The sequence below is a fragment of the Oratosquilla oratoria genome, chromosome 15 (assembly GCF_046742065.1).
Source record: "Oratosquilla oratoria isolate Oo_2021 chromosome 15, ASM4674206v1, whole genome shotgun sequence".
NCBI lineage: Eukaryota > Metazoa > Arthropoda > Malacostraca > Stomatopoda > Squillidae > Oratosquilla > Oratosquilla oratoria.
The window spans coordinates 12521645-12549144 of NC_134791.1; the positions used below are offsets into that span (position 1 = coordinate 12521645).

The 27500-nt window shown below is 40.4% G+C and overlaps 1 protein-coding gene across 3 annotated transcripts in view; it reads right to left on the bottom strand.

Moving 5' to 3' along the window:
• The window catches only part of slo (calcium-activated potassium channel slo), a 1028496-nt gene that overhangs the window by 605312 nt on the left and 395684 nt on the right, over positions 1-27500 (bottom strand). For all 3 annotated transcript variants that reach the window (XM_076198561.1, XM_076198560.1, XM_076198559.1), the window contains exon 2: positions 19344-19405. In XM_076198561.1, the coding sequence (XP_076054676.1) occupies positions 19344-19405 (62 nt within the window). The remainder of the gene's footprint in view (positions 1-19343; positions 19406-27500) is intronic.

Genomic DNA, 27500 nt, shown 5'->3' on the forward strand with positions numbered 1-27500 from the left:
TATGTGTGTGTGTGTGTGTGTGTGTGTGTGTGTGTGTGTGTGTGTGTGTGTGTGTGTGTGTGTGTGTGTGTGTGTGTATGTTTGTATATGTGTATGTCTGTGAATACATATGTGTCTGCAGTACATATATGTGTGAGTACATATGTGTGATTGCGCGTGTGTGAGGGCTTGTGTGCGTGTGCTCTTGTGCTTGAAACTGTGCTTAGACATGTATTTTTGTCCTTTGTCAGTGTGAGAATATCTATTTATATGAGTGGTGTTTCATATATGCATGCATATGCATAATTAGATAATAAACTAATGGTGACCATTATATAGTCCTATTTAGATGGAACGCTACAGACTGACCTGACGTAACGTGGAGAGAAACTTACATACTGAAACAAGAGGAGAAATCGTGGTTTGGTTGGCGGATATACAACACGCATACAAGTTGGCATGTAAGAAAATAAAGAAATATCACATTAGGAAATTATACATGATTAGATACAGAAACACCCTATATTGTAGGATGTAGACGATAATATATGTCATGAAATATGATACTGAAGTATTGGTCAGAGCAGGCTATAAGAGAACAGGACGAGGATTTGTTTGAATGTGGATATTAGAGAGGTATGTAGAAACAGAAACAACATATCGGATACGTACAGAGAAAGTAAAGATGGAGGAGGATAAAGAGAATGAGACTGTAAAAGAAAGAAATAGAGAGAGAGTGAGAGAGAAAAAGAGGGAGAGAGAGAGACAGAGAGCGACAGAGACAAAGAGAGAGATAGAGAGAGAGAGAAAGAGAGAGAGAGAGTGAGAAGCAGAATGAATATGGGCGCATGAGGGAGTAAGAGCAAATGAAAAAAAAAAGCAACACGATAAACCCAGATGATGGATTTGGCCTAAGTCGAAGGTGAGGAGGTTACAAGGTCAGAGGCGAGTGACTAGCCGTGTTACAATATCTTTGCGGAGATCAGTTATGATCGGAAAGCAGATTTTAGTGACAAAACTTTGTTGGAGTAAAGGACACTTTAACCTCATCTCTTTATCATCTTTGGTATTGAGTGGAAGATGAAGTTTTTTAGTAACTGTACGTTTAACATCATTTGGAAAAATAACCATACATTCAATCGCTTTAAATGAGAACATCCTCCAAGTTAATGTAAATCGGCTTGTCTTGATGGTAATAAAAGAAAAAACTGAGTTGTAGAGGCCTATCACGGATATTACGTATGAGAGCAGATGAACGTGTTAAGGCGAGTGAATAGGGAAGGTTGGGTGGGGGGGGAGGGAAAGGATAGGTTGGGGAGCTTAGAGGTGTTGGGGTGGGGGCTTCTCATAGTTGAAATTGTTTCCTTCAACATAATTTGAGGGGTAGATGTGAACAGGAGTCTTAAGCTTACAATAACGCGCCTAAGTGGTCTCACACTTGATTCCAGGCGTCGTACGCTGTCTGTGATTGGACAGCACATATTGCCATTCTCCACAGGACCTTTCCTTGAAGCTGTCTCAAAACACCCTTTAATGTTTTCATTCTTTTCTCAGTCTGAGCTGAATCTTTGTGTAGAGATTTTGTTCTCGCAAAAAGAAACAGCTTACGAAAATATGCATTCTTCTGTGGCAGAAATGAAATTGCCGGCATGATATTCGAACCACGAATGGAACTGTACGTGGTTCTCCACACCAGGGCGATAGCTGGGACTGGCAGATTTGTCGCTTTGAGAACAAAGCGAGAAGTGGGTGGCACTTGGATCAAGACAGTGTTGCCAACTTTCATGCATTCTATGTAGATTGGTCACTGGATATGCTAAGGTCGATTTGTTGTCTTCAGGCACGAAAAAAAGACCATAGTATCAAGTTTTCGTGGTCCCTCTTTTTCCACGAGGAATAGAAGCCAGAGTGTTGCATCATCTTCCTCAAGGAGAAAAACGACGTTTTATAAGAAATAAATCACTCCTGTCCTCAATCTGTAGCTGGAGAAACTGCGTGACCTTTTGATGAAATACAATCGTTTATCATGCGTTACGGAATTATAAACTTTTTGAGCTGAATTGGCATTTCACTAGAGAGAATCCGGTTTCCAAGTTTCATCAGAGGCAAAAACCAAATGGCTGCATACGGCTCTGCAGCGGGGACACATCTAAGCTGCTGAGCCAGCAACTGCGGCAAGGATCTGTCCCTTCTCTCCAGCTCTGCCATCATCCGAGTACATTTGCATAACAAGTGACTGGAGAAGCTCCCAGACACCTTTCCTTTGAAGGGCCTCGTGATGATGTCGCCCCATTACCGGGCCACATAATTCCCGAGAGATTGATGACGAAGTGAGAATACTAAAAGGGTGAGGACTAGATGTCGAGGGGCACTTGACACCGGCCGAGGACTTCCCCCTTTTGTTCGGGCAACTGGGGCAGGTGAAAAGCAACTGGTAGTCCTGTGGACTCGTTCTCCGGGCTTCGTATTGATGCACTGGCATCATCTACTGTATGTCTAGCCAATCGGAGCGAATTTCGAAGTATCCGGAAACTGGTGAAATACTACCAAAACTTTGGACAAAACAAGTTAGTTTTCGTGAGAAGTGTTTGTCCTACACTTTCATGAGCGAGCCAATTCCATTGTTGAAACTATGCGCAAAGAGTAGCATCTTTCCTCTTGTTCTGGCCGCCTCCAGGCCACTCTCTTCGTTTCTGTGGCAATATCTAGAGAGTCGAGGTGCTCATGGCTCATCTAGATTAAGAAAAAGAATTTCTTTTATGGCGGACGTGGATGTGGCTCCGTTGGATGAATGATAATAATTTTAAGTCTACAGTCCCTCACTGAGGTTCTTCACTGAGAAAGGACCTGACGAAGGTCACTGGTGCTGAATATGTATGACCTGTCGTGGTGCACAACAAGACCCTTGACAGGCAAGTCCCCCGAGGCCGACCCGAATCATTTATCATGAATGAAAAGTAAGCCCACGCTTTGATTGATGATCCTCCAAGCGGACCCTCGTTTTAAGAAGGATGCAGCATATTCATCTGATATCTGAAAGCCAACATTCTTCTTACCACCACATTCTGGGTGTGTGATCTGGCAAAATCGTGGTTAGAAGCTCTTCGGTTCCGTGAATGGGGGAGGGTTGTATGTGTGTTTAGGGGGGGTTATGAAAGGAAAAAAATAAATATATATTAACTATGGAATAAGTTATCATGTGCAGAAAGGAGAAAAACATGGTGGGGTTATCAGAGGCTGAATATTATAAAGGACAAGACGAAATAAATAAAGAGTACATGAAAGACATACAAGCAAAATTCAGGAGGGCAGGGTATATCCCCAATTGGGAAATATGAAGCTGTAAATAAAATAAGTAAGACACGATGAGGATATAAGACAGGGTTTGACAACATACAAAAAGAGATTGAACACAGAATATGAATAATTAATGAAAACAAAGGATATTCATACATGAAATAAACCAGAAATAAAGGAAGTTTAGTTAGAAAAGCCTTGAAAAATGGCTGGGGAGAGGAGGAGAGGCGTGGGATAGCGGGAACAAAGGAACACACGCATGGAACCCGTCCAGGTGGCGGCGGCTCTCAGACGATGAAGGATGGGAAACAGATGAGGGCAGATCGGCGCTACGGGGCCGGGGGGATAAGGGGGAGGGGCAGCAGCAGCGGGTGAAGACGGGGAACAAGTTGAGCACAAATGCTAGAGAGGGAAACAGGAAAGACAGGGAGGGAGAGAGAGAGAGGGAGAGAGAGAGAGAGGGAGAGACACAGAGAGAGAGGGAGAGAAAGAGAGAGAGAAAGAGACAGAGGGAGAGAGAGACAGAGGGAGAGAGAGAGAAAGATAGAGAGAAAAAAACTGGGTTGAAAGCAGTGTCGACAAAAATAATTTTGAAGGACATACATATATGGAAAAGAAATGTATTTATAGATAAGAAATAGAAAACCCTGGTGAGTCTTATGAGTGCTAATGATGTAAATAAAAACAGACAGGTGGAAAATGATGATGCTGAAGTTCACCTTGCAGGTAATGATGGCTATGATGGTGTGATGATGATGATGATGATGATAATGATGATGATAACGCTAATGATGATGATGATGGCAGTGCTGGTGCTGCTACTGCTGACGATGACGATAACGATGATGATGATGATGATGATGATGATGATGATGATGATGATGATGATGATGATGGCGATTACAATGATGACGATGATGATGACGATGATGATGATGATGATGATGATGATGATGATGATTATGATAATGGTGACGGTGACGGCGAGGGCAATCACACTGGTGACATCGATGACAGTCACACTGATATGACGATGACAGCAATGGCAATGCAAATGACATTATCAGTGACAATGACGATGCCGATGACGATGGTGACAGCAATGACGACGAGAAAGGTGAGGTCGAAGAATCCAAGGATTACGACGATAGTAATGACGATGCTTGGCTGATGATGGGTTCTACGGGAAAAAGAGACTGAAAGGAAGAGAAGATTCGAGTGTAGAGATAATGAAGACAGAAATGGTAGGAGCATTAAAAGAAGAGGAGAAATAGCACATATAATTATAAGTGAAAGAATACAGACATCACAATTTAAGAAAATACAGTATACAGTACATATATAAGGTATTACAATTGAGAACATACTTATGACAATATCAGAAAAGCAAAATATGAAAAGGGCAAGAAGTAGAAGAGAAACATTGTGTCATGAGAAGCAGCAACAGTAAAACACTTGACATAAGGTAGAATATAGTGACAAGAAGATAAAAAGAGTTAATTATGTTGGCAGAGAATTAGTCATGAGGTGGAACACAAATGTTGTGTAAAGCAAAGCTTTTTTCAACACAACAATGGGAGAAGAAAAAGTATGTAAGTATAAATGTATATAAACAAATGTTCAAGAAATCTTTTATATAAAATACAGGGACATCAATTAATGCAATCATAGATTCTGAAAGGTTTATACATATCAATTACAAAATTAGGGGAGGGGGCACACTCAAAAAATAGTGAAATGTATTACGTGATACGGTGATACATCTACCACGTTGGGGCACATTTGGATATATGAAAATCGGGATCATTCATGTAATATGAGGACACATTTAGATATGTGGGAGAACAAATATATAACATTAAGATACATGTGGACATCTGGGCCACGGCGTCACACGTGGTGTTAAGGCACATTCGGATACAGCGGGAGATGGGTCTGGTGGGCACGGAGTTCTCTAGTATCGGTACATATTCGTCCTGGCAGAGTAGATGGAGGGGTGGGGTGGGTGGGCATGGGTGGGGGTAGAGTGGACATCACGTTAGTATGAATCGGGGGGAAAAAGAAAGAGAGCGTTATTAGTAGACAGACACAGTGACAATTAGAAGGCGAAATACACGTAATGTTAACTGAAGAGGAAAAGACATTACGGAGTTATATACATGTGAATACCTTCGTTGGAAGATACATGGACGTACATGGGGGACAGGAGCATATGTAGACATGTTAAAAACAGACAAAGAATGTTAGTGAACATATAAGAAGTAAAAGAAATGACAGACGCACGGGAAGCTTCACTCAAAAACATGAAAGGTGGGAAAGAAAAAAGGCGTAAATCATAGATGATAATATATTACCAAACATTCGCACTCTGCAAGCATTAAAAAACATTATGACCACATCAATGATATGTGCCGGGAAAATGAGGGTGCCCCGCCATCAGAGCTGTAGGAGAGCTGTGTGACCTGAGTGCGTGAAGAGAGAGAGAGAGAGAGAAAGAGAGAGAGAAGCAGAGTTGGAGTGAGGATGGTGAGCAAGTGTTTGTACTACTTATAGGCATAAGGTAAATTGCAAGCGTGCATTAGCTAAAACCTAACTCCCTCAGCAAAGCTAAATCATCGTTCTTAATCGCTCCAAGACGTGGCGCACTTTATCAATTCTATCTTTTATTTATGTAATTATTCATTATTGATTTATACATTTATTCACTTATTTATATATTGATTAATTCATCTATTGCACTTTTTCAGAGACGTAAACTACTGAAGAAGAGATTTTGACTAACGTTATGATACGAATTATCTTCAACTTAACAATAAACCAGTCTGGGATATGCAGACTAAAATCTACACACTACGCCGTCCCAAAGAAGGGGTTGGAAACGCCTTCTCAACTGTAAAATTTGTTGGAGGTACTGGCGTTGCGCAAACTTGTCGAAGCTGTCAAATTGCAGAACCTTCTCGATATCAAACAAGCTTTACTTGAGCAATTGTGAGCTGCTAATGCGTGAAAAATACACGAATAAACAAGTATATGCGAGGGATAAGGAATGCATACGACAGCACAGTAATCCACACACACATACACATTATATATATACATACATACATATATATATATATATATATATATACATATATATATATATATATATATGTATGTACTGTATATGTATATATATAAATATATATATAAGTGGCAAGGTAAACACAGAGAGCTGGAGTATTATCTCTGACATTTCGTCCTCTCCGGGACTTATTCAGAGTACATGGTGTACTCTGAAGAAGTCCTGGAGAGAACGAAATTTCAGATATAAAACTCAAACTGTTCTCTGTACTTACCTCACCACCCTACCCGTCATCTTTCTTACATACATAAATACATACATACACACACACACACACACACACACACACACACACACACACACACACACACACACACACACACACACACAGGGCCGAAATTATTTCGGTATCGCTGTGCCTCGGGTCGTTACTCTGACTCTCGTGGGCGGGGAGTTGGGTGTGTGTGTGTGCAAGGTCATAGCATTACCCATAGATCGGACCTACGAGCTCTGAGCTCTCTTCCAGGAGGGAAATAGCTGTCGATCACGAGTCCAACACGTGATCCAAAGACCAAGTGAATACACACACACACACACACACACACATATATATATATATATATATATATATACTGTATATATATATATATATGTATATACACACATATATATATATATACATATATTATACACACACACACACACACACACACACACACATATATATATATATATATATATATATATATATATATATATATATATATATATATCAATCGAGTGAATGTTCTAACACATTGGTAAAAACAGACTAAATATCCCACTATCGGAAAAAAGAAAGATATTTTAAAATATATATATTGCGATCGCTGACTGTGGTCCTCTTAACGCTGAAGAGGATCACAGTTAGTGATCGCAATATGTATCTTGAAATATCTTTCTTTCCTCCGATAGTGTGATATTCAGTATATTTATATATGGGAATATATATACTGTGTGTGTGTGCGTGTGTGTGTGTGTGTGTGTGTGTGTGTGTGTGTGTGTGTGTGTGTGTGTGTGTGTGTATGTTTGGGTGCATATATATAAATCATATATGTATACTTATACATTGTATATACAAATATTTGTATGTATATATATATATATATATATGCATATATATGTATATATATATACATAAATATATATATATATATATATATATGATATATATATATATATACACATATGACTATATGTATGGATATACATGTGAATGTAAGAAATAAGTAGCATCTGCCTTAAAATGGTGTGAAGATGGGTCAGTTGTCAATTTAGGGGCTTGCCAGGGATGATCCACAAGGATAACAACTTTTGCCTCGGGTTTAACTTAATAGAATCCCGGATGCCCACAGTGGGCGGCAATGGCCTCAGAGTCCTCCAGCAGGAACCGCTAGACTGTTGTCTGCGTTGTATTTGTATGGGGCCGTTTTTATATCACCTGCTCATAGTAGCAGTATAAGACAGCAGTCATTGGTTGTTAGCTCTTCTTACATGAAATAATAAAGAAAACAGTCGAATTTGATAGATATAATTAGGCTCAATCCGAAAACCGAGTGTCAGCCCTTTGGGGCCGCAGCTCCAAAGGAAAGCATGGATGGTGACTTGTTTTCAAGAAAGGTAGCATGGAGATGACTGTACAACAGTCTTTGTCTCATAAATATTACATTGGCATATATACATGTATGTGCATAAATAGACGTATATGCACACGTACATGCACATATAATTGTGTATGCGTATGTGTACGTGTATGTGTGTATGTGTATGTATTTGTGTACGTAGACATTCACGTATACGTGCACATGTATATGTAATACGTCTATGTATACATGCACACACAAACTCATATTCACATTCGCACATTCCCATGTAGAGGTTCATCGCACACAGGGAGACATTAATGTTGATGATGAAATGTTTTGCCTCGAGATGCAACTGTGCAAATGAATGAAACGGGAGGAAAATTCACCAGAGGACGACAAGAAAGGGATGACATAATCATGAAACTTAATGGAAGAGAAAATGACTTGAGAGAAATTGAAGGAAATGTACAGATTGAGCCTGGATGGATGAAAGGAAATGTAAAATTATGTTTTACAGGAAAATTACTCAAAGGCTGATACGAAATGAAAGAAGTAGAATGACGATCCAAAATCCATCAAAAATATATCTATAGAATTTTTTTTTGGGGGGGATATATATATATATATATATATGATGCTTTTATTATCACGGTGTAAATTCTGATGTTTGATTTTGATACTGAATGTCCATTTCAATTTCATGAAAGAAAGCACGTAAATTAAGAGAAAATTATACCAAAGGTAAAGTTGAGAAATAAAAGGAAAAACTGACTACCGATGAACATGATCAATTTCATATAAATAGCTTGAGCATACAAAAATATAGTTAGTCAGCAATTTGTTGTATGACAACAAAGAAAGAAAAGATAAACTATCAAATGAAGACAATAAATTTGGGTAATTTAATAACCAGTTGAAATTAATGTGCTAAAATACGATTCACGTAAGAAAACAAAGGACACGGGATACTAAAAAAAAACTCAAATAAGGAAACTTATATAAACTTTTCAGGAAATAAAAGAGAAGACATGGACGAAGTGCATGGAAGGTTGATGGAAGTTTAAGGATCTCTTTTACTTTCCCTCAGTTGAATACAATGGCCTGATTGCAGCCAGAAAATGTTTAGTTAAGAAAGATTCTCACTGTCTACGGGTCAGTCGAGAGTGGCTGCTGACCTTAAAGCCTGGGAATAGGAGGGGTTGCCTCAATTGAATCAAATCGTTCGGAGCAGGACAGAAAAAATCATTGAAAAAAATCCCCGCCGTTTAGGGATATACAGAGTTTACGTGAAGCGTGTCGGCCACTGAATTGTACAGGAATCCTGTTTACTGTATGATGAAACTGTCTATGCTTCGTTCGCGAAAGCCTGGCAGGGAGGCAGCGCCCCCTATCTGTTCCTATTTCCTGATTGGTAAAGATACTTTCTGATTAAACGAGACCGTATTTTGCGCATTATTTCTCATAAACTTCCTAGTGTAAATAATGTGCGTACACACAAGAACCAAAAGGATTTAATGTTTTTTTTTTATCAAATTAAATAAATTTATCTCCAGTGTCAACTCTCTCAAACGGATTATAAATGACTATTTTTTCACAACTTTTCAAATATTTTCTTCAACATTTTTACAAGAAGAAAACACGAGAAAAAAAAAATAAAAGTTGCCCCCAATTTACCCGTTCACCACCACGGTGTGCACTATAGGTCTTTGTTCTGTGTAATATTCAATGAGCCCTTTCCTACCAGAGTTCCTGCTATCAACTTAATCAAATCATCTAACGTTATCCATGGTCACAATGTCATTTAGTTCCAAGATCCCCAACCCACCCCTCCACCTTGGATTAATGAAAAGCTCCTGGCATTATCAACAGTCGAAACCCCATCTATGCTTACAAAGATATCTTTTCCTCAGCTTAAAAATAATGTAGTGTGAAAAAAAATCTGAAATCAGGCATCGACGCATCGGTGTTAAAAGGATTAATATGTGGATGGAAGTCTTCGCGCGGTTTGAACCAACCTCCCGGGGCTGCTGAAAGACAATTGCTGGAGGGGGGGGGGGTTAGGTGATGCAGAGAGACGCGAGCGCCTCCGTCATCCGCAGTTCCAGGAAATGAGCGAGGAGGACGGACAAGCTCGTGATTCCGCTGGGTTCCTTCCTCCCGCACAAGATGCTCTCGATCCCTCTGTCTTAGGGTGCTGGGACGGCAACTTCATCATGGGGATTAGCCTCCAGCCGAGGCCACACGGGTTTCACAGACAGACATGCAGACAAATGGATCCCTTCGAAGTCGAGGCCGAGAGCTCAACGGATCTGATTTGAGTCGAAACAATGTCTTTCCCTTCAGTGTGGGAATCTGAAAGAATACGTCCATGTCGCAGCTTCCTGGTGTTTCCAAAATATCGTGTTCACATCATACAATAAATGTTTACGAAACCTTCTTGGAAATGATAACCCTTCTTGATTACAACATTTGTGTCAGCGAAACCATAAACATACCTCTTATATGCCTGATAGAAGAGTGATGAGCTTTGGCTCCAAGTAAATTCCCAGATATGCAACCTGTGACTGAATAGCTGACCTTATTTAATTTCATCTCTACACTAGGGTTGCTTGTCATCCATTCCAGTGGTCTCATATATATATATATATATATATATATATATATATATATATATATATATATATATATATATATATATATATATATATATATATATATATGCAGAGTAGACCACTTGGAAAAGAAACTAACGAAGCAGAGCGCTTTCGTATATTACATCTTCAGTGCAACAAGTACTTGTTGCACTGAAGATGTAATATACGAAAGCGCTCTGCTTCGTTAGTTTCTTTTTTCCAAGTGGTCTACTTTGCATAAGTGAACACACGTACCCGTGTTCTTATTAGCATATATATATATATATATATATATATATATATATATATATATATATATATATATATATATATATATATATATATGTATACAGTATATATATATAGTATATATATATACACCACAGGGTAACTTTGTTAGCACATTTCTTGGCGGCATGGTCATAGAAAAGTCTAACTGGAATATGAAAATGAGCTTAATCTACTGTGACAACCGGAAGTCATATGTGAGCGGCAGTGTGGGTAATGTGCCGTAGTGACGCTGATGGAGACTTTGTTTGACATGTGAATGAGCGCAGGGGCGTGCGCCAACAAATGAGGACAAAACTCTGTCATCCAATTACCCAATTCTGTATTGGTGAAACGAAATTACATACTTTTGATTTTATGGACGCGGCATCATGCGAGTTTCCACATTAAACCCTCCAGTACAGTGTGGCAATTATACTTTTATCATTCCTGTCGCCATTCTGCTGTGTATGACACATTTCCTAGCAAAGAAGTTAATTAAGAAGGTCAACTAAGGAGCGTTGTCGAGGCCCTGCCCTGAGTTCAATAAAACTGTCTGGTATCAGAAAGAACATAAAATGTCAAAGGTGTCACCGTAATGCAAGAATGGTCCAGGCTCCTCGTTGGAAACAAAGGAGCGGAGCCACAACATCAGACCCAACTATAATAGCTAGCATGGCCGCTGAAATCGACTGAATCGGAAGGGTTCTTGAAACTTTCAGTCAACCAAGCATATATCGATAAGGGGGCGCCGGGAGGATGAGGCGGCGGGACCTCGCCACCAAATATAATTGAGGGTAATGTGAGGAAGGTTCTCTCTGTCTGTGAAATATTGAGATAAAGGGCTTGTTTGAGAGCATTATCTGCAGTGAAAGACTTTCAGAAAAGTAAGAATATGAAAAGGGGAGTGGAGGAAGCTATTTCGAACAAAGGACCATATTGAATAGGCAATGCAATATTTCATCTTTGTCCTATTGAAAAGCAGCTGACCAGACTTGAGAGTGAATAATGATCAAAATCTCCATGAAAACGAAAGTCATAGACCCGACGACAAAAGTTACAAAGATGAAGTGGATGAGTTCGTGACAAAACATGAGAATTACTGCCATTCCTCTTGTGCCTTGCATGTCTCCCTCTCATTAACGGTCCCCCCGAAACTCGATACGAGGTGGACGAAGTACTCGAAAGCTGTAAAATGCGACACACGTTGGTACCTAACTTTACAGCTCAGCGAAAAAAGTGAATTAAGTGCATCATATATTAGAAACAGACAAGGGAAAGTGGCTCGAATGCTACAGGTACTCGTAGAAGGAGGGTTTGGTCCTTCATCAGCGGCAAGCACCTATCGAGCGGTGACTCACCTAGCAAGAACCCTAAGTAGAACTACTGTACACTGATCGTTCTTTGGCTGGCCGGGAATTCACGAACATGCAAAGGGTCTGAAACATCCTATTCGAAGAAGGTCATCATGCACACACCATCTAGCTACGTTCAAACTCCTGATGTACTGCTTCACCCATGTCGTATAAGATCATTCAAAATTTAAGTTTTGGTGCACTTGAACCGCCAGAGCAAAACTATTACTGAACATACAGCCAATGGACTTACTTCGTGTATCTCACAGCAACTATCCTTTTAGGATTAGTCTTATCTCATACTAAATAAAAGGATATACACATAACATTTCAAGACATGTGAGGAATCGTCCCGATAGTTATAGTATGTCAAAAAAGAAGGTAAAATGAAGTTATGGTCATTGCACATTTTAGCGTTCAAGTGACGAAAAAGTAATGAATGTCGTGAAAGCCATCATTTATGGATGTAAACGATGACAAATGTGTGCATGAGTATGTGTGAATGTGTGTGTGCAAGGGAATGAGAAAAGAGGGAGAGAGAATGTGTGTGTGTGTGTGTGTGTGTGTGTGTGTGTGTGTGTGTGTGTGTGTGTGTGTGTGTGTGTGCACGAGTGTGTGTGTGTGTGTGTGTATGTATGTGTGTGTGCGTGAGTGTGTGTGCATGAGTGTGTGTGAGTGTGTGTGTGTGTGTGTGTGTGTGTGTGTGTGTGTGTGTGTGTGTGTGTGTGTGTGTGTGTGTGTGTGTGTGTGTGTGTGTGTGTGTGTGTGTGTGTGTGTGTGTGATTCACCATGGTCTTGGATCGCATGTTGGATTCATGATCGATAGCTATTTCCCTTTCGGAAGAGAGCTTAGAGCTCATATATGACCGATCTATGGGTAATGCTGTGACCTTACACGCACACACACACCCAACTCCCCGCCCACGAGAGCTAGAGTAACGACTCGCAGCGCAGCGATACTGAAATTATTTCAGCCCTGGGTGGGATTCGAACCCGGACCGCCGTAGTGGCAGCCGGGAACTCTATCACAGCGCCATCGAGTCGTGTGTGTGTGTGTGTGTGTGTGTGTGTGTGTGTGTGTGTGTGTGTGTGTGTGTGTGTGTGTGTGTGTGTGTGTGTGTGTGTGTGTGTGTTTGCGCGTGTGTGGTTATAAGGTTCTTGGAATGATGCGGCTATGAGGATAATTCAAAATATGTTAATGTCGACGGTTTATTCAGGGGCGCACAGGCGGGTAGGCGGCCCCGTCGCGTCCTCAGGCCTTCACAGCTCACGAGGGCGGTCGCACCCGGTAATGGCCAATTTGCCCTCGTGCCTCCTCGGCAGACCCTGAACCCTTAGTCTAGATAAAAAAAAAAAAAAAAAAAAAAAAAAACTGCATATATCTACGTAATTAATATGCTATCTTCTTGATAAGAAAACACATATATGGAATCTGAGGTCTGAAAGTTTGAACAACCTTTCGTTTATCAATACGTTAAGAGAGTCTTGTTTCGTTCCCTGTCGGTATCGTCGTCTTTTGCTTAAACAAAAGCAGCTGCTGCATCACAACTTTGCCAGATGTAGATTACCTTGCACTCATGTGGTAAACATCCATGAACACAAGTGACACATGCAACATTAGGACGGTTACAAATAAAAGTGGAAAGGTAGTTATCAAACTCCATCTAGCGTTACTTAGACCCATCCTTCACTATGCAGTACAGTTTTGGTGTCCGATCTATAGAATGGATATCAAGTCACTAGAATTAGTACAGAGGAGAACGACCAGAGTGTTACATGGGCTCAGAAATTTGTCTTACTATTACAGGCTTGAGCACCTTAATCTACATTCCTTAGGGAGACGAAGAGTGCGGGGTGATCCAATAGAGGTGTTCAAGTGGATCATGGGCTTTAATAAAGGTGATGCAGAGAAAGTCATCATATTAAGACAACAGGGCAGGACTCGCAGTAATGGATTTGAATTGGACAAATTTAGATTCAAGAAGGAAGTAAGCAAGAACTGATATACCAATGGACTGTACTGAGCGCTGAAACTATCGGTTATTTTAAAAGAAGGTTAAATAACTTTATGGATGGGGATGATAGGTGACAATGGGCATGAAACTGCTTGGTATAGGCCTTATGGTCTCTTGTACCCTCTTTCATTCTTACGTTCTTACGTAATTTTATAGAATTAGACTTCAAATACCTGTTCTCATATTTCAAGTTGATAGCCTAAATCAACATAATTTTGGTTATTTTCTCTTGATAAAGACTGATTTGCTCTCCTGCCTCTCTGAATCGCTACTTCCCGAAAGAAATCAGAGCTAATCAGTACTTCGGTCCCAAGTGTTGAGTTTCTCATCAACAAAGACGTGATTTATACTGCCACAATTATAATACCTATTCTTATCTATCATTATCCCCCTCGTTTTTATCAGAGCTGTTGCTATTTCCTCTTCTTTTTTTCAAGTACCCAATGATTTTCGCAGATCTCACTTCTTGTAACAAATATCAGCTTCTGCACCGTCCGTCATAACAATTGCTATCGTTATTCTTATCGACAGAAGCTTTCTTATTGATAATTTAGTGACTATAATTACGGAGATTGTCGTGATCTTGGTACCATTACTTGGGTGATGAGGGCGTTAGTAACACTTTGGTCGTCTCTGTGCTCGTTATCCTTTACATCTTTTTCAAGAATCTCCAATTTACAGCCACCTGTATAATCAAACTGTCTTTGATGTAAAAGGTTTCCAAAGCTGGCGTCATTAAAAATGCCATCATCATTACATAAACTCTTTATAGCACAATTTGAGCAATAGGGCATCAACCACACAGGTAACGGCATCTTGTAACACTGAACACGGACATAACTAGCATATGTGAACACATGTACTCGTGCTAATTCTGTACTTCGATTAATCGAGAAAAAAAATTGTGCGTCTGTATTTCGTAAAATGTAAGAAGTTTCTATGTATACAAAGGAACGAAACTATGCTGCATATATTGAATATCGTGAACGAGATTTTTTAAAACTAATGACATCACTTAACAGTGCGACTGCATCTCAGAGCTTCAAGCGGCATAAAGCATCCGAGGCATGATGAGGCCTTCCTTCCCCTCGCTTTGCTCCCCCGACCCCCACCAGCCTTATTAGTCGGCAGTCTTGTCCCTTGCGCGCCCGCCCCCAAACAAGCGGGGGCGGCAATTCCTTCATCTCTCATCAGAAAAACACTACAAAAGAAGACCTGGTGCAGAGGGTACAGAGGAGAACAGAAGCAGGAATGAGGCCGACACCCTATACACTTTTAGGTGCACTAATGGCCTCTCAGTGCAACCGGATTCCACCCTTTGCATGTAAATACGTGAGCAAAGGTAGAATTACTGGCGCGGACATTACCAAATGATTCGTTCTTTCTTATTTACTCACTCATCCTGTCCCAGTCCGTTGCTTTTTACTTATTAATTTATTCATTTATCTTTAATTTACTGTACAAAGTGAAAAAAAAATCGTCTCTGTTCATATATTTATGCGTGCGCCCGCGCCCGTGTGTGCGTGTGTGTGTGTGTGTGCGTGTGTGTGTGTGTGTGTGAGAGAGAGAGAGAGAGAGAGAGAGAGAGAGAGAGAGAGAGAGAGAGAGAGAGAGAGGGGGGGGAGGGAGAGAGAGAGAGAGAGAGAGAGAGAGAGAGAGAGAGAGAGAGAGAGAGAGAGAGAGAGAGAGAGAGAGAGAGAGCGAGAGAGAGAGAGAGCGAGAGAGAGAGAGAGAGAGAGAGAGAGAGAGAGAGAGAGAGGGAGAGACTCCAGCACTGGCAATGTACAGTATAGTCTGACGTGGTATTCTAACGGCCACAACTCCTGTGAATCCCATGGTTCAGTGTCCTAAACTCGAGTCTGTGGTCCAAAGAATTCGCTGCCGGAGTCACATCTGCACGGTTGGGAAATCCTCCGAACCAGCTGGTTGGTGCCTGCAGCGTGATTTGTGGCCGCAGCTGGTGCAAGGTGGCACGGAGGGCTCCCGGAGTGGGCAGGGTGCGGCAGGAGGCGCGGGGCCGGGGTAGGGGCACCGAGGACCCAAGAGGGAGAAATGCCCGCAACGGAGCCACCTTTCGCGGATACAACAGTCCACTCTGGTGCCTCGAAGTCAACGCGGTAGCGCGATGATTCTACGAAATTAGCATTATTGTGATGTATTACAAACTACCATTAATTCTATTCAAAGGGACTGTTTCGCGCCACTGTCGTGTGTTATTTTATATTTCATAATCATCGTCTTTTGCAAATGAAAGGTTAACTCTAACCTGACAAGGGTCTCGATCAGTCGAGACTCCATTGAGGCTGGTGTTCGCCTCCTCAGCCGAACAATATCTCTGATTTTTATCAGAATAAAATAATTAAAATAAAGATTGTCACTGTTTTGAAAGGATTAAAGCAGTGACGTACTTCATAGATTTTGTCCTGGTTAAAGACAGGCTTCTTCTATCTATCCCTAACATGGTCTTCGCATAGGTCATCCACATCTCACTCTTAAATTTTTTATGGCAATTGGAGCTGAGAGGGTCGCTCCTCGATGTCCCACTTGACAATTTTATTTTACCATCAAACATACTTTATTTAAATGCCCTGCGTTTTCTGTTCATCGAACGGTATTTACTATCAAACAAGTAAATAATAGACATCTTAGGGGACAACGGCTCCAAAATGTCAACGTTTTAAAATTTCTTAAAGATATTATGTTTTACGATATATATATTTTTTAACATTTATATGTGAGTGAGTGTTTGGTTTTAATTAATTTGTTTAGTATCCATTGTTTTAGTGTTCGACAGTTGGAATATGTTGTGTCAGTAAGCCGTATAATTGTACTTATTATATATGTATATATATATTAACAGACATATATGTGCTACTTGGCCTTCCGGCTCCTGTGAAGAGAGACGTTTCGGTAGAGCAGTCTCCTTCCTGAACAGAATAGTATAAGTCTGAGTCTTGCCTAAACAGAATCTCCGAAGTTTTTCACAATAAGTGACGGGTTAAGGTATTCAAATACCTCGGTAAAACATTAAAATTTGTTGGTCGGTTGGAGGGAGGTGTTAATGCGGAAGAAAACGGGTGATGCTCGTGAGTGGGATGGGAGGGGGAGGTGGAGAGCGTACCTCAGCAGTTGGCATGACTTAAGGTGCGGGCGCTCGCAAAGCAACGCGGTCTGCAGATGGTTCGAGGGCGTACGAGTTTTACTACTACTAAGAACAAAATTGATGACCACATTCACCGGTGACGACAGACACATACAAAAGTGGCGTTATTAGTACTGATACAACTAAAGTTAGAAGCGACAGCGGCTGTGATAACAGTAGTGGAAATATTAGTCACGGTGGTGGAAGTAAAAGCGCCAATACCAGGTGAAAAAATAAACAGCTAAAAAAATAAAACAATAACAATATACGTGGATGTAGCAATGGCAGTAGTAGTAGATTCAGTAAGAGCGCCAAAGTGTAGTAAAATGAACTGTTGCACTACTAGTAGTACAAGCAATAGTAGTTTTATAAGTTGTAGTGGCGGGGCGGTGATGGTAGTAGTAGTAGTGGTAGCAGTAATAAAAGTAACGGTAGTGGTGTAGTAAAAGTAGTGGAAGTAGTAGTAGCAGTAGTAGTAGCAGTAGTATCAGTATTAGTAGTAGTAGTAGTAATGGTAGTAGTAGTAGTAGTGGTGGTGGTAGTAGCAGTTGTAATAGTAATAGTAGCAATAGTAATAGTAGTAGTAGTAATAGTTGCAATAGTAGTGGTGGTAGTAGTAGTAGTAGTAGTAGCAGTAGTAGTAGTAGTAGTAGAAGTAGTAGTAGTAGTAGTAGTAGTAGTAACAGCAGCAGTAGTAGTAGTAGTAGTAGCAGCAGTAATGGTAGTAGTAGTAGTAGTAGTAGTAGTAGTAGTAATGGTAGTAGTAATATTAGTATCACCAGCAGCAGCAGCGATGATAACAGGATCAAGAGTAGTAGTAGTGGCTGAGAAAGATTGAACACGGTAATCACGGTCGTTGGTAAGGACAGTGATGGTGGTGGGAGTGGGAGTAAAGGGGCTCATGCCCTTCAGAGTACAGCAGCCGTGCCAGCACCATCAGATTCAGCCGTGGAGGGTGCAGGATTAGTTGCAGAATGAAAATAAACAATAGTAACAGCTGTGGCAAAAGTAACGTCGAGATAATGGCCTCAGTACCTCCGATGTTACTAGAACAAATAGTTTCAGCAGAAGCATTAGTAAAAGAGCTAGGAAAACATTCACCAGAAATAGTCACAGTGAAAGTATTAGTAACAGTAGTAGCAAATGTACTATCGTAGAAGCGGCTTTCTGGATGGCGGCATCGACTGAGGCGGCAGCACTAATTGCGGATTGCTATACAGGAGGTTCCCCTGTGCGAAACTTGACTGCAGAGGAAGAGTCAAGAACTTAAAAGAGAGAGGCATCATTATGTCCGCAGGACGGAGCTGTTCCTGCCTAGGGAAGACGGGGGCTGGCGACAGAGCAGATGTGAGAGCTGGAGCCAGAGGGATTAGAAGCAGTCACGGAAAGGTTGATCAGTTAATAAAGAGTACCACGTGCGGCGATCTATGGGGCACAAAAAGAAAGAAAAAAAAAACACACGGCAACTAGAAGACCATGAGCGCTGAAAGAAGATATTAATATCAACAGTGAGTCACCCAACGATTGGTTAATACTGAAGAGAGAGATTAATGGCAACAGAAACTGTGGTGTAAGCGGGCGGCAGGTTGAGAATTAGAACGTTATATATGGCGTCAGCAAAGATGGCGGCTGGCTATAGAAACAGATTAATTAGAAGAAAAAATACATTAGAATTCATGAAGTAAGGAGACAAGATTATTGATGGAGCGCGAAAGGAACCGTGACAAAATAGTTATAATTAAGAGCGGAAGAAAAAAATATCATATTGACTAGAAATTAAAAATTAAAAACAAGATGTAAAAAAGGAAAAATATTTAGGGCTATAGGTGTTCATATGTGTAGAAAATAAGGAAAAAACTGCTCTTTAAAATCAAAGTCAGAGACTAAAAGAAGTACAAGATCATGGGCGGCCTGGGTTGGGAGGAAACAAACAGAAAACGGAGAGCGGGTTTAACCCTTTACTTACTTAGAAGCGTCAATGAAGTAGATGACGAGAGAGGCAATACTGAGAATAAACACAAGCACCACCTGTAACAAGAGAAAAGAACGCATGGGTTAGAAGAGGCTTCTTACTGATGAGACGCATAACTTAAAAAAGGCACCTGAATAATTATCTAATTTGTAAGGATGAATGTATACTAAGGTAACAAAAATTCAAATATTCTATTACTATAGAATTGTATATTTGATTAGTTCTCTGCATCTCCGCATGTATAAGTGTGTGTGTGTGTGTGTGTGTGTGTGTGTGTGTGTGTGTGTGTGTGTGTGTGTGTGTGTGTGTGTGTGTGTGTGTGTGTGTGTGTGTGTGTGTGTGTGTGTGTGAACATGTCTGTATGGATGTGTGAGTGAGCGTGTAAATGTGTGCGTGTGAATACGTGTGTGTAAATTTGTATGTACATGCGTGTGCATATGCATGCCTGGGGCTGCAGTCACGTTATTCGCCGAGCATGTCCGCCCGAAAACACGAAAGCACTAAACTAGAGACTGAGACAGGAAGGGTAAAGTTTAGCAATTACCCAATAGAGCAATGGCGACGTGAAACATTCTTGTCCCCTTCAATTGCTGTCCCTCGTCTCCTTTCCCTTCTTCCATTCTCTTGCCCATCAGGAGTCTGCACTTCGTCCCCCTCCCTCTTTCTCTTCTTCTTTGCCTCCCTTTCTCCCTTCCTCCTTCCCTCCCTCCCTCCTCTCACACGTCATCCCAAACGACCGTCCCCTCTCGTCCTTTCCTTCCCCACCTTTGTTTGTTTGATCTCACTTCTCCTTCGCGTCGTTTTCTTTGTCTATAAGAACATTTATTCTCTCCCAGTGGTCATCCTTGTGAAACCTGCCTCTTCCTCCCTTTCTTTTCTCTCACATTACTCTCTCTTTCTTGCAGGCCTCAACTTGAGTCAGTAAATTCCTTTACACCGTCTGCGACTTAGTATATTCCTGCAAACTCACGGGTCTATATGTTCCTTCAACAAATGCTGTATATTCAAACGACCTTATTAAGCTTCAACCTTCTTTACGGAGAATTTGGTGATCTCGAGATGTATGAAGCCGTGCGTACGCGCTTGGCACTCTTCGTGTTCTTCCTTCGTGTCAGCAAGGGCGTTTTCACCTCTCTCGACCTTCACTCTTCCCAGCCGTTCCCGCTCTTAAAAGAAGAAACAGTCTTCCAATCCTTTAGAAAAGCTTTGTCCTCTTGAGGGTTGTTTCTCCCCTTCTCCTTATCTTTTATTTTTCCCTTCTTCTCTTCCCATCTCCTTCTCCTTGCCAACTATTTTACGATGACTGATTGCCAGACAGGTTTGTTTTCACAATCATGGATACATTTGCTCGTTTTCGTTTCTTCTTCTTCATCCATAACTTTGTATATTTCGTATGATTCGGTTGTTGACCCTCGCCACACTGGTCTGGCGCCTTCCTGCTGCCCCTGTCGCAGCCCAGCCAGCCACAAGGGATGCCCGGCCACAGCGTGGCTACTCCGGAGTGGCACCGGCGGCGGCTGAGATGGCGGCAGTGGCAGTAGCGGTGGCTGTGGCGGTGATGTGATGGCTGTGGTGCAGTTAGTGGTCGTGAAATGGAGGTTTTGGTGGCGGTATTGTTTGTTTGTGGCGATGGTAGTTGCCTTTATCGCCACTGTCGCCGTCTATTTGCCGGGCCAGCCGGGCCACACTGCGAAGGGAAAAGCAAATCTCAGTTTTATCTTTGAGCTGATGCTTCTCTTTCTCCTAGTTTCACTTTTCCTTTTTATCACACGTCTCCCGTTGCATTTCTTCCGCTGCTTTCGGAGACCCCCCATCCATGAATATGCATTTGTTGTTCGGAAGTTTCTCTCTCTCTCTCTCTCTCTCTCTCTCTCTCTCTCTCTCTCTCTCTCTCTCTCTCTCTCTCTCTCTCTCTCTCTCTCTCTCTGTCCCACCGCTGAGCTCGGTCCCATTTCCGCAGGGTGACTTCTTCGTTTGTTTGGCAGAACGTTTCTCTTACTCGTTACAATAGTTCAATCCAATGTACATTTTCAATCAAATATGTGTTCGCAGGTGATCGAAGAAATTTGCATCTCACTGAGGTGCACACACACGCATACACACACAAGCGTACACACACACACATACACACACGCGCACATACTCTCACCCCCCCACAAACATACACATACACACACACAGACGCACACACACACACACACACACACACACACACACACACACACACACACACACACACATACACACACTGTATATATTATATATATATACATATATATATACATATATATATATATATATACATAAATACATACACGCACGCACAAATACCAACACATATGCAAACAAACTAATAAACACCCGCACACACATTCAGAAAAATGATCCCTGCGATTAAAGTCATCTTTTCTTCTCCGAATCCCATAACATGCGGCGGCAATAGCTGTTCGCTTTAATGAAGCAATAAAGCTGAAATTAACTGCTTTACATGTCATTACGAATGTGAAAAGGAACTAAAAATTAGACTCCACTGTTTTTTCTTCCTTCTTTCTGTCCACACCGGAAATACGTGTCGTTTAAAGGTCTGGGAAAAGGCTGTTGCACCGCCTCTAAATGAATGCACCCTTTGGCCCAGCAGGACCGACGGAATGGGGACCTGGAAGCACGTAGCAGAGGAAATAAAGAGCTCCATGTTTTGAAAGGAAACTGTCTCTCTTTTGTTGCGGCCGGAGGACAGAGAGGGACTCGTCCGGGAGGGTCCGTTGGTCAACGACATTTGCACAACGCTCAGACCGGCAGACTTGTTGTTGTAATGATAATCAGATATTTATTCAACAAAATATAGGCTGATAGACTCGATAAACGAGTGTTTGTAAAAAAAAATAATAATAATAATAATAATAATTCATAAAAATAATAAAGTTCTGGTTTTACGAATCTTCTGGCAAAGATCATTTGTCCTTTCCAAAAGAAACTCGGGTCGGACTACTCAACTCAGCTTGGTGAGAGATGTGTAAAGTTTGATGGATAATACTGGCTCACCCGTTGCAAGGAAATTGCAAAGAGGGCTCTTCCTATATCCTAGTAGTTATACAAAAACTTTAGATAGAAAAACGTTTGTCGGCGCAGCTTACGACCGGATGGTTCACGGCGCTTCCGAAGACTCGCATAATCAAACTTTCATCAAGACCCAGCTAAGCCCGGTAAATCCGCTCCATGCAGACGTAAAAAGTAGCTGGAAGCCCAGACTGTAAACATGACACGGAGAGCAAAACAAAATATATTGATCAGTATTTCTACTCCCCTGCCCAGTTTCCTTTAAGTTGGAATAACCCTTTTAACACCGTGTCGCAATGTATAGGCTTTATTGCGAGACGGCAACGATCTCATTATGCAGCATTGGGTAAGAGGTCCAGCCTGAAACCGGGTTTCAATCGATCAACACTTCTTTCAGCTACTCCACATCTACATTATATTGTCTGAAATCAAATAATCTAGAGTGTGCGACACAAACAATTTTATTTAATATGACGTTTCTTACGAATTTTGGATGAAAACTTATAAAACTTTGGGTGAACAAAAACCCCTTAAACATTTGAACGCGAAAACAAAATCATCATTCTTGATAAAGGATGGAAACGTACGGCATGAGAAACAGACACACACACACACACAAACACACATACAAACACGCACACACAGATAGATAGAGAGATAGATATATAGATAGATAGAGAGAGAGAGAGACCTAAAAAGTTGCGAGACGCAAAAGTCATTGGAAGCTGTCTCGCTAAACTGTGAAGGCGCCAGCCATGGTGGGGCGTTTGCGCACGTCCGCCCATAAGTTGTCAACATAATGTTGCAGACGGGAGGAGGATCATTAAAATAGGGCGTCAGAAGACATCTGAGGGCCCAAGACATCATGGTGGAAATGCATTTAACTCACCTAAAAAAGGAAGAATGAACACAAGAAAAGTCATAAAAACTAAATTCAAAAGTGAGACTGTAAAAAATCAGGCGAAAAAAATATGACTGACATAAAAGAACACTTCAGCCGGAGTAAAAAAAACAAAAACAAAAAAACAAAAAAACTAGAAAATAAATCGAATAAAAAAGACAAAAAACGCTTAAATTAAACCGTGATAAAAAAAAAAAAAAAAAAAAAAAAAACGCAACGGCATGGCAGGGCTAATTCAAACAATGAATTATGATTAAAATATAAATGATTATAGACGATAAATGTAACATTACCGAGAGCTGTTCTATTTGATTAACCTATTCATACCTTAGTACGCAAAACTCAAAGGCTTAAAAAAATAGGAATATACCTGATCCCATTCATTCACACAACTCACAAGAACCAGGTTAAGCAATAAAAAGAATAATACAACTGATTCTCCAAAGACAAAAACAACTTTTGTATTGATATAAGAGAAAAATTAAAATATCCTTCTCACACAAATACTATGAACGCTGCCTTTTATTTTGTACAATATTATTCAAAAGGATAAGAGAGTAGAGCAGATGTTCTAAAACAAAATCCAAAGAGCTGAAAATAGATTACAATTATGTGTTTTTGGTCAAAGTAACACCAGCCAGCTAAAGTTGGAGTCTCTGGTCTGCATGGAGTCTTTATGTAATAAAACCAAATTCAGACAAACATTGCCTCCTTCCCTCTTTAACAATAAGATAAATTGTCTGGTATAACTTAACATGAAAATATACAAAAAGTGTATAGACACTCAAAGTTAATAAAACACCAGGGCCTGATGGTTGGCATCCAAGAATCTTAAAGGAAATGAAAAATGAGATTGTTGTTCCATTAGAAATTATTTTCTAGAAATCCATCATATCCGAAGATGTTCCAAGAGAATGGAAGCTAGCTAATGTTACTCCCATATTCAAAAAAGGTGACAAAAAGAAACCAAATAACTATAGGCCTATAAGTTTGACTTCAATCGCAGGAAAAATAATGGAAATTATCATCAGAGATACTATCGAATATCATTTAGAAAGTAACCGTTTGATAAATGATAGCCAGCGTGGTTTCAGACGGAAACGTTCTTGCGTGACTAACTTACTCGAATTCTACAACAGAGTTATCTCGAATTATGACAAAAGAAACAATATATCAAGACTTTACAAAAGCTTTTCATACCGTACCCCACGAAAGACTACTTACTAAATTAGCTTCACACGGAATAAGTGGTAGCCTATTAAGTTGGACTAGTAATTGGTTGAATGATCGAAAACAGAGAGTTGTTTTAAATGGAAAAACTTCTACATGGAAAAATGTTACAAGTGAAGTTCCTCAGGGTTTCATTCTTGGGCCACTTCTATTCATAGTATATATAAATGATATAGACCATGGACTAAAATCTACTGGTTCCAAATTTGCTGATGATACAAAACTGTGCGGAATGGCAAATGATCACTTCATTTAATTACATATTCAAGAAGATTTAGATAAATTACAGCAATGGTCTGAAAAGTGGCTAATGAAATTTATCACAAGTAAATGCAAGGTAATGCACATAGGTAAAAATAACAGTAAGCACGATTACAAGTTATTTGGAAATTCGTTAACAAAAGTGAATAGTGAAAAAGATCTCGGCGTAATTATCAGTAACGATCTCAAATCATCCAAGCAGTATATTTCAGCCTCTGAGAAAGCAAATAAGATTCTAGGACTGATTGCGCGATCTTTTGACTTCAAAAGTCCATCACTCATTAACAAGCTATATACACCGTTTGTTCGTCCACATTTGGAATATGCTGTTTCCGTATGGTCACCGAGTCTCATTAAAGACATTGACAGACTGGAAAAAGTACAACGGCGAGCCACAAAACTGATTCCAAATATCAAAAATAAATCATACGAAAATCGACTAAAACATATGAATCTGTTTTCCCTAAAAAAAGCGTAGACTCAGAGGTGACTTGATACAGGTCTTTAAAATTCTAAAGGGAATTGACATCAAAAGTGACAAAATTTTCACATTGAATGAGAATCAGACAAGAAACAATGGTTTCAAACTGTCCGGAAATAGATTCAATTTGGAAGTGGGTAGAAACAACTTCGCCAACCGTGTAGTTAATGAATGGAATAAGCTTCCTGCAGAGGCAGTGCATTGTAGTTCAGTTCGAAGCTTTAGGAATCATTTAGATAAACACCTAAGCAAGATGCTGTAATGATTATAATTTATTTTATATTATTTGTTTTTGTTTTGTTATCATTTGTCTGTTTGATTCTCATTTATTATTAGTTATATGTCAATTTATTATTATTTACTATTTACCTGTTTTTTTATTATTTAACTGTACCTATGCATCTATTTATGTATTTTATTTGTTATTTGCATTATTATAGTTTTTATTTATTCATTTATTATCATTAGAATTTTTTTTTCGTATCCGACCTAGCTATGGAACAAAAGGTCTCCTGTCGGCATGCTCCACCATTGTAATCCTTTGTAAATGAACCACGATGCAAAGAGGAAGAGATCGAAGGAATGGCAGACACAATATCCCACCGCAAAATGGAGAGAATAAAAAAAAATTGTCTTTGCCCGACAGAAACAGGGACTGAGCGCCACATACACGCAAAAAACTCAAACACACAGACAAATGCACACACACACACTGACACGCACACACACACACACACACACACACACACACACACACACACACACACACACACACAGACGCACGCAAGCACACACATACACACACACATGGACTAACACTTATACACAAACACATACACTCACAAACAAACGCACACACAAACACATACACACAGACACACACACACACACGCACACACATGCATACACACACACGCACGGGCGTCTACAGACACACACACACACACACGCACACACATGCATACACACACGCACGGGCGTCTACAGACACACACACACACACACGCGCGGGTACACAGACACACGCCCACATACACACACACACACACACACACACACACACACACACACACACACACACACACACACACACACACACACACACGCAACGCACACACAAAACACTTAATTATCCCTCGGCCACAAAGCAACCGCGGGGCTTTATTGTGCAATGTCCCCAAATGTTTTCATGCGTGAATGTAGGCGCCCATAAACAGCACGGAGCAACGTGCACATGATTGTGAGCGTGTATGCTGTTCATATTGAAACGTTCTTTTAAAGAGAAGGAGGGGAGCCTGCAACAGTGGGTCTTCACCTTAGACCAAAGCCGTCACCTTTGTTACATCTGCACGGTCAGTCTAAGCAAAGAGGCAGCAGCTTTTTATAGAGTTAACAGGATTTATATTCACGGAGTAGTATTAAAATCGAACGCGCATTAGCGTTACAGTTAAAGTGCAGGTAAATTCTTTTGTAAAATAAAGGTGTTCAGTTTTGGCAAAAAAAAAAAAAAAAAAAAAAAAAAACACCTAGCTTGACCTGGAGTCGTGATCTCCTTTCTAAGTGCACGAAAAACCAGGATTAGTAAAAGTCACCAGAGGTCAATAAAGTTGAAACTGGGGCCAATTCTGGTAATACTTCGTAATCCATACAAATTGTACTTTAACGTGAATCAGACTCTGTATCATAGGGGATACATACTACTACATCGTCATGAAGAACTATCACCATACTGTACTAATTTTCCCACGTAATTTAAGACTCACAAAGTATGAATTAACAAACATATCGGTATTTAAAATAATTCTTAAAAATGAAAATACTTATAAGAAAAATGTTTGATACAGTAAAGCAAAACAACACTTCGTTCTATACTCACAACAGAAACTCCTCTGAATGAACGCTTAGCAGACACGTGAGCGTGAGTTAATATTCTTTTAATTTCAAGAGAGAGGCAAATGGCAGTGCAAATAGCGTACAAAGGTTGAAGGGTAATAAAAACCCTGGCCTGATAGCTGGTATCCCAACGTCGTGAAAGAAATAGAAAGCAAACAATTTTCCCGTGGGAAATTATATTCGTAAACCTAATTTCGACCGACGAATGAATATCATCTCAGGAGCTCCCCGATTTAAGAAGGAAAAAAGAGAGCCCAGAATATCATAGACTGGTAATTTTACAAAAGTTATTGGAAAATTCTAGAAATATTTGAAAATATTCCTGAGT